General features: G+C 41.0%; 1 protein-coding gene across 1 annotated transcript in view; it reads left to right on the top strand.

The window, feature by feature from the left end:
* Positions 1–17,644, top strand: part of mctp2a (multiple C2 domains, transmembrane 2a) — a 44,436-nt gene that overhangs the window by 14,722 nt on the left and 12,070 nt on the right. Inside the window, exons 11-17 of the mRNA XM_041795815.1 lie at positions 2,531–2,624; positions 2,713–2,815; positions 2,911–3,013; positions 3,117–3,218; positions 3,337–3,411; positions 3,700–3,819; positions 17,253–17,372. Of these exons, the coding sequence (XP_041651749.1) occupies positions 2,531–2,624; positions 2,713–2,815; positions 2,911–3,013; positions 3,117–3,218; positions 3,337–3,411; positions 3,700–3,819; positions 17,253–17,372 (717 nt within the window). The remainder of the gene's footprint in view (positions 1–2,530; positions 2,625–2,712; positions 2,816–2,910; positions 3,014–3,116; positions 3,219–3,336; positions 3,412–3,699; positions 3,820–17,252; positions 17,373–17,644) is intronic.

Here is a 17,644-nt window from a genome sequence, read left to right as displayed (position 1 = left end):
TATGTCACTGCCTTTACTTTAAACAGTAAGGAGAAATCTCCTCTCATGTACCCTCCAAAACTCCGCCGGGTGGAGTGGCTCAGATGTCTGTAGACGTCTGTTAGACTACAACCTGCACTTCCGCATTTTCTCTTAGCCGACCTGCTGCTAGCCCACAGACTGCCCACAGAGGGTTGAGTCTAGAGCGGTGCTTCATTAGTCCATGTTGAGATCACCTGCTGCAACCACCAGGAAACAAACACGGCAGAAAACAACGCGGATATGGATTAAAAAGAATTTAATAGTGACAGTAATGTTTGACACAGACACAGAGCTGCTGATACCTTCCCTGATAATGAGTGACGGACAACAGCGTGGGGATGAAGAGTGCAGCGCGTCTGTACGCCCTGAACCACCGTGGTAAAATATACAGAGTGAAGTTGAACTGTTACGCGGCAGTTAATATCATTGTTTAATATTTTCACAGAGACCACCAGCATAACGATGCATCCAAACACTGCAGCAGTCTGTCAGTTCGTTATGTTTCATGCAGTTATTTTAGGGCCACATAGAAGCAGAATAATGCATCTTTGATAAAGTTCACATGAAATAACAAAGATAAATATTACAGCGCGCAGATAATGATGCAGCCTGTTCACCATCTAATGTTTATGTCAGCTTTTTAGTCATAGCGCACATTGTCTTTTTATCGCAGTTTCACCTTCTACTGTTTAAATGGACAATGAGCTAAAATCCACTTGAGCAGAAAAAAAAGAATGTTTAACCTTCCAGGATGTTATATTTGTGTCCATATTATTGACCTAATTAAAAACAGTGTCTGAAAGAGATGAAACGTTTTTATTCATGCTCTTCTTCTCCCACTGTCTCTTTAAACATCAGGAATTAGTCTGAACTTTACACTTATGTTACACTCCTGTTTATAGTCTGGTGTATGAGACATAACAGAAATGATCAGAAACTAGTATTCATATTTTATTAATATTTTCTGGACCTCAGTGATCCGCATCCACGTGAGTCTGCACTGTTCCTGACAACAGCTGATGGAGTAAATCACGGCTCATCGTGGACAGGTTTAATAAGTCCACATTATAGTTTATGGTTGGTGAGGACTTTCCTATATTTGTATGCTGACCACTGGTTATAACCTACAGTTTGTATGGCTCATATTGTATCTTCACAACTCACTGCCCCCCCCCCCCCCCAAAAAAAAGAAAATAACACAAATAGACTCCTCACTATCCTCTCTTCATTAAAATTAGGATTTCTCTTTATTTTTGTACATCAGCTGTTAGTCTTCTGTCTCTTCTGTTCTTCACATAGTTCCTATAAATAAATATTTATTATAGCCAAACTGCAGAAGTAGCAGCTTTGCTGCAACATATATGAGCTGTGGTTTTTATGACAGCAGTGACAGAATAAGTCCTTGTAATTTTTATTAGTTTATTTTAAATAAGCTTCAGAATCATAAAATACACATATTGAGGAAAATATCTGGGATCAGAGGCTTGTAGCTTTTATTTATCCTAAATTAGATCTACATTAGTCCCAGGTCTCTGGTTACAACAGACTGTTTAGGCACCTTTTCCCTCTTTGACAGGTCAGCACATGGACACCTGTTTATGTTTACATTCAACCACCCACCTGCAGCGCTAGCCACACCTATCCAATAGGAAACTGCCTGGGAGCAGCCTTGGAAGGCAATGAGCCCAGTGCATTCTGGATGTTAGAGTATATGAATCCTTTGGCTGTTTTGACCTTTATCATGGAATATCTCAGGCTATGAAGCACTGATTTCCGAATTTTTTTCATCTTTACACTGTGTGGACATGGTAGAATTATCACAAGTCAATATCTCTACTGGTAAATTATTCCTTTAAAGACAGTTGAAAAAATCAAATGATATAAAACGAAATAAATGCAAAATAGTGGAATTTTAAAAATACTTTTAAAAGGATGCAATCAATCAAGAGTTTAACAACAGAAATTCTGAGATTAATCACAAATTAAATTCTCAAGAGGATCTGGCTGTAGACCTCTACAATGGTGCGACCTGAACTTTGGTGCCGAAAAGTGATGTACATTACCCAAGCTGGAAGCAGAATGATGTACCGCTCGCTGGCAGAGATTGCAGCAAATGCCTGTTTTTTCACAACAGCGGAATTTTATGAATAAAAACTCTAAATTTTAGGCAGGATACGTTTAAATTTCACATACCACAAACTAAGGAAAACCCAAAGAGGTTTAGGGTTAGACACCCGAACTGTTAAGGTTAGGGTTGGGGAAAGAAAAGGGAATAAAATTAAAAATAACACCACAAACCAAGGAAACCCAACAAGGTCTGGGACGTCACTTCCCCCCACACGGTTGAGGTCGCCCCATTGTAGAGGTCTGCAGCAGATGAGCCCACAACACCTTACCATAGAGGTCTACAGCCAAATGCCTCCCAAAATTGTAGTCGTTTTACACACCTAATAAGGATCTGTCCTTGAAAACAATCTGTACTGAATTTATGTAATGTTCTTGTTTTCAGAGCTTAAAGAACTCACACAGAAGTGTCAGGGAGGTTGGCCTCCTTCAAGTCAAAGTTGTTAGGGCAAATGATCTTCCTGCAACAGACCTTAATGGTAATCAAAATTTTCTTCTCTGTTTTCATTCTCAGTGTCATGGCCTTTTTATTTATTTTTTAAAATTCAACTCTCCTTTTATTTTCAGGAAAAAGCAACCCTATATGTGTAGTCGAGCTTGGAAACTGCAAGCTCCAAACTCAGACACTCTACAAAACCCTCAATCCAGAGTGGCACAAAGCCTTCACATTGTAAGTAATACAGCTTAAAAAATAACTTAACATTGTGATTTTTCACCTACTATAGTAACATGTTTCCCTTTCTCTCACTCTCTCTTATGCTACAGTCCAATTAAGGACATTCATGATGTAGTGGAGTTGACTGTCCTTGATGAAAATGGAGACAAAGCTCCAAACTTCTTGGGAAAAGTGGCCATTCCATTACTGACTGTAAGTGTGTTTTATGGTCAGCTACTACACTTCTAAGACTTATACACTTCTTTTTTTTTTTTTGTTTGATGTACAAAATATAATTTTGTTTACATTCTTAAAGGTCCAGAATGGGCAGGAGATCTGTCTGTTCTTAAAGAAAGAAAATCTGGGAAGTGCATCAAAAGGAACTATCACACTGGTTCTCGATGTTATCTATAACAAAGTAAGGATCAAATTAAATATGTCAAAGCTTACTGGATATGTTAAAGTATTCTGTATCTCACATTGAAATGTCAAAACAAAGCTGTACTACTGTATTTACTTTTATTCTCCTCTACCAGGTCAGAGCTGGCATCAGAACCTTCAAACCGAAAGAGCCAAAACTAACCGATGAAAATGCAAAGTTCTCCAAAAAGGTTATCTCTATTGACTTTTCAGTAGAATTTAGCAGATGGAACAAAAAAAAGCTTGCCAGTGTGTTCCTCTCACATCCAAGTAATAAAGTAGCCACAACAAAGCCACACATGGTCATAGTTTGGATCGGACATAGTCAAACCAATTATTTTAATTGGCTTTAAACACTTAATTTCACAAGTAGCAAGTAAGGGATTTTCAGCTCCTTCAACCTCATTTCTAAGTCATAAACATTATGTCCAGTATCAAATGATACTATCCGCTGTTTTGTTCCAATTATCTCCCATTAGGTTCTTGCCCAGAATATATATCGGGTTCGAAAAATCAGCACAGCAGTTCTGTACACGTTACAGTACATTAAAAGCTGTTTTCAATGGGAGAGCACGCAACGGAGTCTAATAGCCTTTCTGGTAAGTCATTGCCTCACGTTAATGAACTCTCTTTAAGCCTTGGGGCGAACAAGTTTTGTCCCATTTCACTGCAGCCCCGTTTTAACTCTTTCATTTTATGTGAATTAGATGTTCAGGAAAATCTTCACTTTAGCCGTTCTCTCCCTGCCAGTCTTTTTCCCATGAAAAACAATGGCTGCCTTCTGTTTTTATATCCCCTGCGTATGTGATGGATGTGCTTTATCCTTTAAATCAAACCCCACTTGGCTTTTCTTCAGTTCTGATGACATTAGAGTGTATTTGAAGGGGTGGGGTTTGGGTGTTTGTACATCTGACTTCTTAGCAAAGCCTTCTGACCCGGGGGACGGTGTAAGGAGGATCACAGTCTCAGCTTCCTTGGGTGAGGGAGTGACAGTCTGCCTCTGAGATTTGAACCTTGTTTAAATGTCTCTGTTTAGCAGTTTTTAATGAGGGTATGTGATCTAAGGTCCTAAGCTTAAATAATCTTAAATCACCCCGTGAATCCCCCTCAGAACAGCACATGTAATGTCATGATTAAGAGTGTACACTTGCCATGAAAGCCCTGCCAGCGCCCTGTCAGGGTGAGGAAGCGGTCACAGACAGGGTGTGTGAAGAACTCTCCTTTCACCGCCTCTCCTCTGTCTGCTCTGTCTCAGAGTGACATGCAATTCATACCTGGTGTATTCTATAAGGCCTTCTCACTGATCCTGAGGTGCAAATCCCCCTAGGCAATGGCCGGGCTCAATGTATCACAGCCTTTGGAAGAGAAAGACAGGCAGGCAGACACACAGACAGGAAGACGAGAACAATGCAGGCGATTGTATAAGGATAGAGTGGGAGGGAGGCTACTATCTGGGAAAGAAAGTTAGAGCTCAGAAAGAGGAAGACAGTTCAGTTAGAGTGTGGTCTATGAAGGCAGATAGCGAGAGGCTTGGAGGGATACGGGCAGGAGAGCGGGAGGATAGGCAGGCTGACAGGTGACAGGTCAGCGGGATGGGGCCATCTTCCTCCACCTATAATTAGATCCTCCGCAGGCGATGGGAGTGTGTGTGGTGGCACACTCTAATCTTTCATTTCCACTTCTACTCCACCTGCTGTTTAGGAGTTGGGCACACAAATAGAGATCTTAGAATGAAAGAAAAAGACTCACACTCCCTCTAGTTTCATTATCCTGGTACTCAGCATAGTGCTTTCCTGATCTTATTTTTTGCCAGTTGTGTGTCAGTGGTCTCCCTGTCAGCAATCATGGTGGTCTTAAACACTCACTGTCGCTGCTTTGTCCTTTTATTTGAAACAACTGCTCCGTTTAGACACTAACACCATCACACCGAATGATTTATTTTTAAAAGCAGACAATAACGGAGTAGTCAGAGCTTAGCTTTGTCTGCGGCGAGGTGTGCTTCAAATAGTCTAAGTGTCGAAGGTGCACAGTGAGAATTACCCAAACAGAGTGAATCTGCTGCTGTATTTTCATCACCCACTCATCAGCAGACTGAGAGTTCAACAAGTGAAAAGTTCTTCTTTCAATGATTCATTACATTTTCAACAAGTAGCCAGCGCAGGAAAACATGCAAATCATGCGTGTATATTACATGTAATTGATAGTAACAGGAGAAACTTTGAACTTAATGCTTCCGTCGAACAGTCAATGAGGGCAACAACAGGGTCTTTGCTGACTGTCATTACAAGCCAAGTGCAGTGCCACCATCAAAACTCGTGCCCCTTCCCACTCCGAGGCAAGCCACTGTGCAGCCACTCCTCCTCCTCCAAGTCATCATTTGCAATTAAGTTAGTGTTTGGAGCTGTCTAAAGCAGCATGCCACCATGCGCCTTAATGAAAGCAGCTCCCACTCCTATCTTTATATCTTTAGGCAGTGGTAATAAGGTAACTGATTCAGACATTGACAGATGGCCTCTGCTTGCCTCTCAGATGTGCATAATTATACCACTAGTGCCTGCTCTTTTCCACAGTGGCAGGGCTTCTCAGGGTATGCCGGTAGGAAACGCTGCAGTGGTGGGTCTAGCTTTAATATACATTACAATACATTATTTATCAAGCAGGCAGACCAGTCCTACCCTTTTACACCATATACATCCTGTAATGCATTACCGCTGCTGTGGTTTCTACTGGGACTGCGGGACGCTCGCGTAGTGCTTTACCAGGAATACTCAGCCATTATATCACTCAGTCCCACAGGCCAATTTTCTGACCTCCACGCAGCATGCAGTCTACATTTGTATCCTGTTTATGTAGATTTGTGTATGCATTATGAAGTGGTTGTTGGTGTGTGGTGTGTGAGGTATTCAAATTTTGCATGTGGGATCACTGCTTAGGTTCACGTAAACCAAGCGAGTGGAAAAAATGAGTAGTTTTATTATCTCCTTAGAGAAGTTTTCTTTGTTCATATCAGGATAACTTTTCTCTCATGACTGGCAATCAGAACGCTTCACACGGTAGGACATCTAAAATTAGCATTTACAGGTTTCTTTGGTTTTAAGTAGCTACTGAGTGTCATTGTTTGAGAGGAAACCCATAGTTGCAGTATTGTGAGCGTTTTAAGTGCAGGAGGTTACCTGTTTTGATTGTGCAATCTCATCTGCAGAGCCCATACTGTTTGAAGTCGCCTTCAGTTTTCAACCAATGTGAAGCAGTTTTAAAATAGTCTCTTTAATTAGGTAACAAAAAAAGAAAGAGAAAGAAAAAAATCTCTTTCTCATGCGTTTAAACAAAGTTCTGGCAAATCTTCATAAACATTTTCATCAGTGAACGGAAATCCAAACAAGAAATTTTGATTTTTTTGTCCCCCCTCTTCTTGTTTATGCTACAGTAATGAGCCTGGGATCCGTGCTTCTCAAGAGTTTGACAACGGCATGTTCCTTCCTCTGAGAGAGAGGAAATGTGACAGCTAAAATCTTCATAAAATAACCGCCTTTAGATGTGCTTTTCACTAACACTGAGCGAGATGAATGTGCTATACATCAGCAGTGACTGCAGAGGGGTCACCTAGAGTTCTTCGCTGCATGCAAGAATAGGGCCTGTAGATGGCGCTACAGCACTGTTGGAAACGTGAATGGAGGCGCTGCACAGATCGGTTACTTTTCCCAACAGGAGCCATTTGTGGGAACAACTTGGAGTGAAATCCTCCATTCTGTGCATTTAACCAAGAGACACAAGTTTCCTGAACAAAAAAGGAAGGGGAAGAAAAGCAAAATGAGCATGAATTAACCAGCCAAATTAATCTGCTTCAGAAGTTAAAAGTTTAGAACAATTTTGATTTTAGATGAAATGGATGAAAAAAGAAAAAGGATCATTTACACTTGAAAGCTGATTTTGAGCTTTGCTGTCATTAGAGCGCTTTAAGTATTTAAGTAGAATTAATATTTTAACATATGAGGAACCTCATCTGTCAGGAGTTAGACTAGAAAGAAACCTGTATACCTTATGTGAGTATTTGAACAGTTTTCTTTTTGACACTGCCAGGTAGCAACCGCTTTAGACATCATTTGACAGCCTGTGAAATGCTGATTGCCTCACATCACACACTGTAAAGATGGCATTTGATGAATGTTTGATGCGGTGCAGCTGTAAACACACTTGGCAGCTGCAGTGGGCACTTTTTTAGGGGGGAGGTGGGATGATAGAATCGTCGTCTGCCCAGAGGAGGGCAGGACAGGGTCAGATCTGGCTCCAGAGGTCTCCGGAGACCACCTGTGCCGAGCCACAGCAGTCGAGGCCATTAACCAGAACAGCAGCCCAGCCGAGATCAAAGGCATAATCAGACTTGTCATAATTGTTCTTGTTAACACTGTCCCTGAAATTGAGATCCTTTGTGAGTCTTGGATCTGTTTGTGGTTTTTACTGCAATGCAGTGTGGCCGAGCTTTTTGTGAGAACAGTGAGAGGACTTTGCACGCCTGTGAATTCTCTCCTTGTTTCTGCTTTTCATCTGTTTTGTCTCTCTTGGAAAAAGTTAGAGGCTTTAAAGGAGTGGGTTTCTTCAGTCCCATGGGGGTTGCACTCTCCTTCTCCCTGGCTGTGGGAGTTCTCACAGACTGCAGTGGGAATGTGTTGAGTAGGGAAAGAAGATAGCAGAGATGGCAATGTGTGGATTCATGGTTTGAGTTAGAGATCTATTAATTATTAAATGATAGGCCATGACTACTTGCAAACTGCTCAGCACAGCCTCCTATTTTAACACTGTGTTATTATTTAGCTCTTCTGATTGACTGTGAGTCAGATAACAGCTCTTTGGGTTGGCTTGGTACTTTGTGTAACCTTGAAACATGTCCCTTTATTAGTGGGATTATTAAGCCTCCTCTAGTAATATTCACTTCATTGGAGCTGTGAACATCCCCCCATTTTCATTTGTTTTAGGATTTCAGTTTTGACAACACATTTGATTTAATTTAGGCTTATCACAGTATTATTAGTAAGCATTATTAAACAGCATGAAGTAACTTTTAAGTACAAACAAGTGAAGCATCTTCAGATTTATTATAACTGCCGAAATTAAAGCGCTGCCTCCTGAAGAGACATTTTATATTAGCATCTGTTGTCCTTGTTCTTGAGCTGATGCTTCATTTAATGCATGTCTCGGCCTAGATGAAGTATGCTCTGTGTTTAACTCCATTTTGAGTGCCATATCCTAATGACTGCCTTTAACATACTCGCCACCTTCCTAGTCACAGAGGACACCTCTCCCCAGGCGGCTGAGGCGGTGACCTGTCCGCCCTTGTGCATGGCTGTTCCGAGGCCGGTCTTGGCCCCGGCACATTAACGTGCATGTGAGTCAAGCTGACAGGGAGAGAGAGTCCGTGCCACTCCCTCTCCACCTCCTCGAGGGGGGAAAAGGCTCGCATGGCAGATCTGTCACCCAGGAGGTCGCTCAGTGTTAACGCTCCCGACACGGATTAAACACTAGTGGCCAGTGCCGGAGTGTGGGGTCAGCGTAGCCACCACTGACAGGCACCACGGGGCCCCCGCTGACTGCCCCGCTGCAGCCTCATACTGGTGCTACTCTGGCCCTGGCATGTGTCAGACAGTTGGGTAGACAACGGCCAGAGCTGGCCCTGTGAGCAAATGCTAATGTTCCTCTTCGCACGGTTGCTCTTCCTCACTTCTTTGAGCTCCTAGTATCTCTGATGCTGTGAAGATATCGTTATAAGCCGGGGCATACACACTGTTTATTATTTTTTGTGACTTTTGTTGATATCAGTAAAATTTGTCAGTATTACATTAGCTATATCAAAGCATTTTTATGATTTATCACTAACAATATCCAAGATATCTTGGCTTGAAGCTCTGGATTTATGACCAAAATGTTCACTTTATTAGCTTTTTTTAAACGATACTATAAAGGAAGGAAGTAGTGATGATTTTGAACACAATTAGAAAGCACTTCTTTCAGTTATTCCAGTACAGTAAATATCAATGTTGCCATATCTGTATTCAATTTCAAAACTCAAGTGTAAATTGCATCACACTCCAAAACTGTAACTCCTGATTTCTCCCTGCTGAAGAGGGACACTAGATTCCCCATTTTATTGCTCTCACTCAGCATCGCTTCTCACTCTCTCTTTCTACCCCTCTTCCTCTGTCTCTCTCTCTCTCTCTCTCTCTCTCTCTCCCTCCCCAGCCGATAAGACTTGAGCTGAGCATATGTGAAATATTTATTCAGCATTCGCTCAGAGCACCATAGCTGCCCACACACTCTACCTGCCCTGAAGAGAAATCTTATCTGTGCTTCCTCTGCCTCCGACACCCCCTGAAAGCCTGTCCCCACATTGGCCTGAGCTCAACACAAATTACATGTCTCATTGCTCTGCGTTTACAGCTACTTTAAAGCCTGCCGCTCCTGTCCCCTACATAAGCCCTCAGCAAGGCTCCGTTTCAGCCGGGGTGAAAAAATTAGACCTGGATGAGCTCCTACTTTGATTCATTATTAATCTCTCATAATCTCTTTTTTTAATTTTGATTGAAGGAGCATATGTCAACCTGAAATACTATTGTATTTAAAAGTTTAAGTTCTAAGAAAATAATCATTCTAATTTATTTTTTAAATTTCCGTTCACTTGCATTCAGTCACAAACACAGATTTTCTCCGTTGTCCTTTCACAAAGAAAATAAACCAACAGACAACCACACACATCCAAACACAGACCCTGCAGCCCATAGTCAGTCTTGTTAAACTCTTTCGGTATATGTTCATGTAATCTGGCATCCGTCCACAGCCCCCATGACTGACCCTCATAATGCTGGCTGGCGCTCTTCTTGCTTTGTTTAGCTTTCCAAGTGGAGTGCAGCTGAAGAGAGTAGTGAAGATGCAGCCAAGATTAAATCTTGTGTGTGTTTTGATGGTACGTGGTCTCAAAAATAAGGGTATTTTTTGGGGGAAATATACCACCTTAAAAATAGTGGAAAAACTTTCCTTAATTTTCCATTCATACATCTAATACTGATAATGTGCATCTCCATGTGCTGCAACACTTTATTAAGTTGTCTCATCAACAGTTTTATATGCGTTGTGCTGATGTGATGTGTGTATTTATAGCCTTTTGTTGAATGTATTGTATAAGGAGAGCATTTGGCAGTCTTGCAGTCTGGTGCCATGTCTGCCAATCAGTGGTTTGGGTTGGTAGACTGGGCCGCCACCTCCTCTGTTAATCAATTTCCAGGACGGTAGAAACTCTTATAAAGGGTGTCTTTGTCCCTTTGTTCCTACTACGATCCCTTCTCCCTCTCCAGGGAGAGTGTGGGTGGTGGGAGCTGCCATGCTTGCTCAGCTTTAAGTTATTTTATTCACACTTTTAATCGCTGAGTGCTTTATTATTAGGTGCTGGATTCTGCTGGCCAGGGGATCTGCATGAGAAGGCGCAGAATGCATTTAGTGGAATCATATTAATGGCACTATAAAACAAATCTGTCAGGCTGTTCTTAACCCTGCTGGCAGAATTGCTCTGCCCGGGGTTGCCCCCTTCTCCAAGCGCTTACAGGTGGCTAAGGAGAGTGCATCTCCATCATCTACTCCACCGTGTGCTAATAGTTTTATTAATTCATTCTTTTTTCCCCTCCCTGGGCACCCTGTGCATAATCATAGAGACATTTTTCAGCTAAATGGTGTTTGTCAAGGGAGGTTTCCTACATTAGAGACACTCCTCCAAGACGCACATACCAACACTTCTTCAATTACAAGTTGTTTGTTATCCAATTCTGCCGTGTATAAACCTAAATGTCCAGGTATCATTAATTATCACCTCGCTTGTTTTTGTTTGTTCCCTTTTGTCCTGTTTGGTTATATAAATGACTGCTTTAGCTCCTGTGCATCATATAAGCATTGTCGCATTAGGAAAGTTCAAGGTTTTGCTTGTCAAGAGTAATTTGCTGAAGGATAAAAATAAAATCAGTCGGCCCGTTAAGACTGAAATAGAGCCTGTCTTATGCAGTAATTAAAATGTGGATTTCTTAAACACAAATTTACACTTATGCCTGAAAGGTTGCACTTTGTCCAACATGTCCTTTAATCACTCAGCTGCTTTCTAATAAAACATAAACCACTTAGTGGGGAATTAGCTCTGTCTCCATTTCACAGAAACTCCACAGAATGCGAGGAGACAGGGGGACGTATAGTCCTGCCTGTGCTCATTACTGCAGGATATCTGACGGCAAAGTCTTAGTGTGTGCACCTGAGTGAAGGAATCTGAGAGGTTTTTCCCAGATGTTTCTCTCTCCACCGTTTTTATTAGTGTTAAAAAAGCATGTAAATCCTGAACACATGGGCTGACATACCATGAGGGAGGAATTGAGAAGATATTTTTGACAGTTTTGGTTTATACCCTCATTTAAGCACTCAGTTTAGACACAAGGCATTGTATTTCTGTAGGCTTTTATCTTGTCCACTGAGCCAGAACGCAGTGAGCAGAAATTTGCATTAGTGGGCGATTATGAATACCTGTGACAGATTCTCTCTGCCGGCTCCCTGGGTGGAAATGAATTGGCTCCCTCTGTTGACTTGCACAGGAAGACAGAGACCAAGCAATTAGACTTTAGTGGTTAATGTAGCAGCTTTTGCAGGGAGGGCAAGGAGGTTCAACATTCCTGCTGGGCTCATGTCAGTTTCCAGGCACATTTTCCCCTCTTTTCTTCTCTCTTTTTTATGAGAATACTGGGAATATGACAAGCTACCTGTCCACCAGCCAGCTGAATTCCTCTGGGGTGAGGGGAGCGTCGCTTTAGAATCCCCTCATGGGAACTGAGGTGACAACACATGACGTAGGTTATTCATAACAGCGGAGATGTACTGCAGGTACCTCTTCACATCATGCATATTCATTGTTTACCTTTTTTTTTTATCCCCCACCAGCTCTAGTTTGTTCTTGCATATGTAATTCAGATGAGCTCTAATATGAAATGAATACAACATATTGTTCATGTTGTTCTTTATATCTTTCTCATCCCGCTGTGGTGCAGCATGACGCTTTGGCTCACACATCATCTCCCAGGTTATACAGGGGGATAATAGACAGTACAGTGGTGGAGCCTAGGGCAGTTGGGCCAAAGCGTTGTCTGCATTACTCATGGTTCACGTTTCCCTAGTGGCTGTTTGAACCTAAGCCTGGTGTGGCAATAGGTAGACTGGCCCCCAGAGCAACATGCACGGACTCTGTGCAGTTGCTATGACAGGAGCAGTCTGCTGTTCACAGGCCTGCTACTGAGGCCTGAAGGCCCCAGTGCTTCACATCCGGTCTCAGGCTTAACTCTGACATATTGTTCATTCTTGGAGTGGCCTTAAGCTCTTTTGAGCATATACAGTGCTGCCATTGTGTTGATTTAGCTTTACAGTTATGCTCGCCATTTTCAAATAAACTTTGCAAAATGTAACTGTCCAGAGAGTAGCATCAATCCTACAGTTAAGAGGGATGCTTTTAATGGTGGATAATGTGGAAAAAATTAAATTTTTTCTGCAATTTCTTTATGGCCAGATTATGATCTTGATTTAATCATGATTCTTTTTCATCCTTATATTTTAGACTAATTTGTGAGTTATGACAAAAAAAATCCAAACATATTTCCAGTTTTTTTTTTTATAAATGCACAAATACTGAGTTTTCAAGTCAAGTCTGTTTTTTTTTTTTCTATTATTTTTCTTTTTGTCTTCTGTAGTGACCTGTTAGTCAATGCATGAAATATTCAAGTAATTCCCATTTCACAGTTGGCACAATCAGGTGAAAAGAGTCTGGAGGTCTTCTCTCAGAGTATATTAAGCCACAAACATTTTATTTTCTTCATTTTTAGCTATTTTTGTGCATTTTCTGTACCGCTTCGGTACCATCTAGATTTATTTGTCTCACGTCATGCATTTTTAAGTCTATTTTAGAGTTTATGAGGCCTACTTCACACATATTTATATTGAAACATGGGGGCTGTAAGCAGAATTGCTATTGCTGTATCTTTACACCAGTAGTCTCATCATGAATGATTATAAATGATAGGGTTCCTGTAGCCTTATTTATAGACTGCTGAAATAAGTTTCTGCAACATGGTCATGCATGCATTGTGACCTGATTTTGTTTTGTTTTTTTTCTATGATCTGGACACTGCAATTTTTCTCTATTCTTCTTTGCAAAACTGCCCAAGTTCCCTCAGGTTGCATGGCCATTTTCAAGTGTGGGCCTTGACTCGGCCACTACAAAACATCCACATTTAAACTATTTCTGTGTAGCATTTGCTGCGTGCTTCAGGCCATTGTTTTGCTGGAAGAGAAATCTTCTCCGAAATTATATTTTTCTTGACTGAATAAGACTGACCTACAGGATTTTCCTTTAGTTTGCGTCATTCATTTACCCTCTACCTTTACAAGCTTCCAGGGCCAGCTTTCCTAAGAAGCATCCCCACAACATGAAGCTGGCTCCGCTGTGTTTCACTGTGGGGATGGTGTGATTGTGGTGGTGTGCAGTGTTTGGTGTCTGACAAACATAGTGTCTTGTCTGATGGCCAAAAAGTACCATTTTGTCTCGTCAGACCAAAGAACTTTTTTTTTCCACTTAGCCATGGAGTCTCCTACCTGCCTATTGGTGAAATCTTGTCAAGATTTAATGAGTCTTCTTCAACAGTGAGTACCTCTTTGCCACTCTCCCACAAAGCTTTGACCCATAAAGAACTTGGGCAACATTTGCTGTGATCAAAGTCCCTCCCAACTCAGCTGCTGAAGCTTGTAACTTCTTCAGAGTAGTCATAGGTGTCTGGGTGGCTTCTCTCACTCGCTACCTTCTTGCACAGTCAGTTTGTGAAGACGGCTTGATCTAGGCAGATTTACACATGTGCCATGTTCCTTCCTTTTCTTGATGATGGATTAACTGAACTCTGGAGGATGTTCAGTATCTTGGGAACTTTTTTTGTCTATCCCCTGGCTTATACTTTTCAATAACCTGTCTCTGAGTTTCTTGGAGTGTTCTTTTGTCTTCATGGTGTAATGGTAGCCAGGGATGCTGATTAACCAGTGACTAAACCTTCCAGACACAGATGTACAGTCACTGAAGACACATTCACAGCACTCCAGCTGTTCCCCATTTCACTAATTGTGTGACTACTAGCACCAATTGGCTGGACTTCTGTTGAATTAGGTCTCTCACTTTAAAGGGGGTAAATATTTACACAGTAATTTATTATACATTACATATTTGACATTACTTTGTAGAAATCTGTTTTTCACTTTGACATAAAATAGGTTTTCAGGGGTGGGGGTGGGGGGCTGTCTAAAAAGGCAAATTAAAGGGGAAAGCATCAAAGGGGTGAACATATTTTATAGTCAATGTAGGTCACTTTGAGCAGCATGCATGTAAATATATACATTAAAATCAATGATTATACTGTTTAAAACATTTTTAAAAACAATCAAGATACAGAACTCACAGACCTCACCGTCTCCATCCATCAAAAAGACTCCATTATTATAAAGTTTCCCTCTTTATTTCTTTATCCTGACAGATAGGTTTCGAGTGGAGAGGTGGAGAGGCTTGTTAATAACTTTATAAAACTATGAAAAGCAGAATAATGTAGGCTGTGATGATCAGAACAACATTATTACATCTGCCGCTGCCCCTCAGTCTGATCTTGGCACCCCTTTCCGACTCTTAGAAGCTGTCTTTTAAGATTGTCAAAAAGTTTGAAACTTTGTGTAGGTTGTGCAAAATATGTTTCAGTTTTGAAAACCAAGAAGTAGTCCTTTACAGCCCTGTTAGAGGTCTTTTGGTTCAGCCTTAAGTTTATTTTCATTTGAAGCCACTCATCGCTGCTCAGTCTGGAAGCAGAAAGGGAGAGAGTGAATGGAAAACTGTAAATCTACAAGTGGTGGAGCTGATTCTGTGATAAATCAACTTTGGCAGATCATTGTAACACTCCATCAGAATCAAAGATTGTCCTATCATGTGCCCATTAGATGCATTCATTTTAGGGTTGTCACAATGTTGAAATTTCAACTTCGATACTGATAACAAGTTCTGTATCATGATGCCGATTGTGAAATGATATTTGAAACTGAAAAGATACTGGTTCAATACTCAACACCTAAAGGATCAGAAAGAGTAAAACCACTAGGGATGGTCACAGAGATGACAGTTTATTTATATCTTTAAGTGGAAAATTAATGTACTATTGAACTAATTAAGTTGTTTAATATTAACTCTATTAAAAATGAATCTATTTGGTATTGTAGGTATTTTAAAGGAATACATTGTGACTATGCAAATCTATGAGACAGAGTTCACAAAGTATGTTTTCAGAGACATCTTTTGCATCTAATTTCATGCATGTCAGGCTAAGTTGCAAATCTATGTTTAGTTTGTTGTTAGATTATCTGGGTTTAGATAAGTTAGAAACCCTGTTATGAGCTATTAAGCTATCCAATTGTTAAAAAAGCACACAAAGGAGACCCCAGATAACTTAAGCATATAGTCATCTGTCAATTTAGGACTCACTTGGTGTAATTAGCCTTTCATGCTTATTTACAATGTAGGGTGGGGGTGATCCTGACATGCAACTGATAAACTAACATGTCATTTGTCATAAAGCATAATCTTGCAGTTCAGCATACTAGCAGACAAGCCAGCTACATGATATGTCAGCCTATGATGTCTTGTACTTCTTGGAGTAGTGTGTTTTTCACTGCGGTGTTGTGTGAGCTGTTGAGTGTTTGCTAACTGTTATAACACTTTTGTAGCACCTTTAGCATAGAGGTTTATAAATCTGTTGGTTCAACATCAGCATTTGCTCCATTGGTAAATTGGCTTCACCAGAGACTCCAGTGCCCAGTCTGTTTACCTGTGCACCACACTGAGGTATTGAAGTGGAGGACTCAATGTTGTTGGCTGAAGACGTGCTTTTATCTTATGGCTGAGGCTCCCGCTGTATAAAGCTGAATGCACCGTTAATACTGTGCCTGCATGCCCTGCTCACACTGCCACCTTGTGAAGATCCAAGTAATGTCTTTCATCCTCCCAAGATGGATAATGGCCATGGTTGACCTTCAAATAGTACAGTACGTCAGGAAATTCTTGAACTGTACCATTTTAAATAAAAAGAGCTTGAAAAAAAAATATTAATCTTAGAATATGGTGTAACTGAATTGAGAAGAAAATCAGAATGACATTGTGAGAGATTTTGGCTCAATAAAACTTGATCATAAGTTGGGTGTATTGGCACTTAATCAGATTTTGCTAGATTTTAAGTTTCAACTTTCCATGGGGGACTTTTTTCATCCCTATCAACCTGCTTGTGTGATCCTCTTCACACATTTCTGATCATTTCAGTTTGAGACAGACTCATTAGGCTGTCACTAAATGGGTTTAAATGCAGCCGTCCAATTAGTCCTCTGCTGTGAAATGCAGTGGGTGTTGTGCAACGTGCTTAGCACCACTCCTTTACAGAATTATGAGGGATTACTCATTCAGTGTGATCCATCTTATTTCTACCAGGGGTCTTGGCTTTTCTCAGTATCAACGCCATGGAGGGGGTAAATGTTGCAACTGCGTCTCCGGTTGCCATATGCGCCTCATCAGAGCGCCTCGCTGCCTCCGAATCTAAGAGGATTTGATGTGCTAGTTAAAAGACAGCATACCATGCCTATCTATGTCATACTTTCTGTTCAGCAGTAAGGCACTCTGCCAGCGCAGTGTTATTGGTGTATATAAATAGGATTTCAAGATATTAAAAGTTGTCCCTGAATGTCTGTTACTTTCAAACCACTAAGAATAAAATCTGTTGCCATCGGCTGTAAATCTCAGAGGATTTACAGTCTGTAGAGCTTTTCATGAGATTTAGACTGTGGTTAAATCCATTATATATTTTGTTTTGGGAGCAGCCACGCTGAGATTTGAAAGCCGGGTCCCGGCTATGGTATGATAGGCTTTGCGTTATACTGTCATGTCCTGTCTCCTCAGATCTTCCTTGTGACGGTGTGGCACTGGGAGCTCTTCATGCTGCCCCTGTTCCTGCTACTGCTCATTGGCTGGCAATACTTTCAGCTCTCCACAGGGAAGGCCAGCTCCAACCAGGACCTGGTGAGTGATGAGGACTCTGAACTCTTCAGTATTCATCTATATACATCTGTAGACACACGCTGTTACAGTGCAAATTCAATCTATATGTTAACCCAGTTCTTGAGTTCTAATAAAATTCAATCCTTTTTGCACATGTGGATCAAAATGCAGTTTTACAGTCATGTCAATTAAAACTCTTATGCTTGCATTTATACTGTAAACTTCAGTAGATGTGTTATAAAATGCATCTCACTGTACAGTCAGATGTAGCAGTATTCCAATGCTTATAGCTA

Source organism: Cheilinus undulatus, linkage group 9, assembly GCF_018320785.1.
Source record: "Cheilinus undulatus linkage group 9, ASM1832078v1, whole genome shotgun sequence".
Taxonomy (NCBI): domain Eukaryota; kingdom Metazoa; phylum Chordata; class Actinopteri; order Labriformes; family Labridae; genus Cheilinus; species Cheilinus undulatus.
Note: the sequence above shows the minus strand (reverse complement) of the source record. Positions and strands in the feature narration are given on the sequence as shown.